Source organism: Sphaeroforma arctica (genome assembly GCF_001186125.1).
Source record: "Sphaeroforma arctica JP610 unplaced genomic scaffold supercont1.8347, whole genome shotgun sequence".
NCBI classification, from domain to species: Eukaryota; class Ichthyosporea; order Ichthyophonida; genus Sphaeroforma; species Sphaeroforma arctica.
Genome location: NW_014032211.1, coordinates 1 through 1,248, shown reverse-complemented (window position 1 = coordinate 1,248; position 1,248 = coordinate 1). Strand labels below are relative to the sequence as shown.

The following is a 1,248-nucleotide window of genomic DNA, read 5'->3' as shown; positions in this document are numbered from 1 at the left end:
TATATGCATACGTATGTCTTGTATATATGTATATGTAGACGTATGTATATATATATTAAACCGTATATATAGACATACGTTTTTGTATATCAACTTGCGCATTTGTTTGCCGTTGTTACATATAGTGCGTGTCTATATCGATTTCTGACAATCAGATTCCCCTCACAGGTTGATTCTTCTGCGGACATTGACAATATCCTTAAAAACGACAAATACGACACAATCCGTGAAATATCCGACAATTTTGTCGCAAATGCGAACCTTGCGTCGGATGAGCTACATGTGTACGCCAATGGCATGCGCATCCGCACCAACAGTGACTTACAGGTGAGTCGTATACTTTCTCTTCTGTCGTACGCGGTAGTATACTTTTCTCTGCGCGTGAATACAACGTGGTGGGCTGTGGCATGCGTTGTCGTACGCACTCGTACACTCACCACTCGTGCTTTAAGTTTCAAATTTGAAAATATGTTTAATTCCATTTCAAACAATTAAAAATTAAAAATTAAAAATCAAAAATTTAAAAGCAGAAATCATTCCATGTTTCACTGCAGACCGTAGAAGCCGTTGTGTCGCAGGTGCTCCGAGCTCATCAGCGCGAACTAGTCCGAGGTAATGTGAACTGATTTAAACTAATTTGGAGTTTGATTTGAGTGTGGATTAGTTAGAGACAATGCACGAGTTTGGGCTATGCTATAAGTGTGACTAATTTCAAGGTATTATATTAGTATAAAGAAATTCGGATTATTTTGAGTGTGTGAATTAATTCGAAGCAATGCGTAAGTGCGAATTGGCCTGAATTAATTGAGTGGGAACTAGTTCCCTAGAATAATTAAGTGTGAATTAATTCCCGGTGGACTTACTTGGGTGTAAGTGTAGTGGACTGTTCTTTAGTATAGCCATCCTTAGTAAGGGGTCTTATGAGCGTGTTCTAGTGTATGCTGGTATTGATGATATGTCAAATTATTTGATCAATTGCAAATTTGTATGCCTGTGTTAATTATCAATCAATGGTTGTACAAATATCGCGTTGTCCATATATGTCGATTGTCAGAATAAAAACGTTTGCTTAAAGGTCTTATTTATCGTTATAACTAATTGTACAACTCGCACCCGGATGACCGTTGCAAGGTTAAAGTATTGCCTTATAGTATATATATATACACACACAAATATAAATATATATATATATATATATATATATTATACACACACACACACACACACACACACACACACACACACACA

General features: G+C 36.6%; 1 protein-coding gene across 1 annotated transcript; it reads left to right on the top strand.

Moving 5' to 3' along the window:
* Positions 1-168: 168 nt before the first annotated feature.
* On the top strand, positions 169-327 carry SARC_16549 (hypothetical protein; the record flags this gene model as incomplete). Its single annotated transcript, XM_014289347.1, has 1 exon — positions 169-327. A coding segment is annotated over one exon (159 nt), but the record flags the coding sequence as incomplete, so codon positions are not given.
* Positions 328-1,248: the final 921 nt, after the last annotated feature.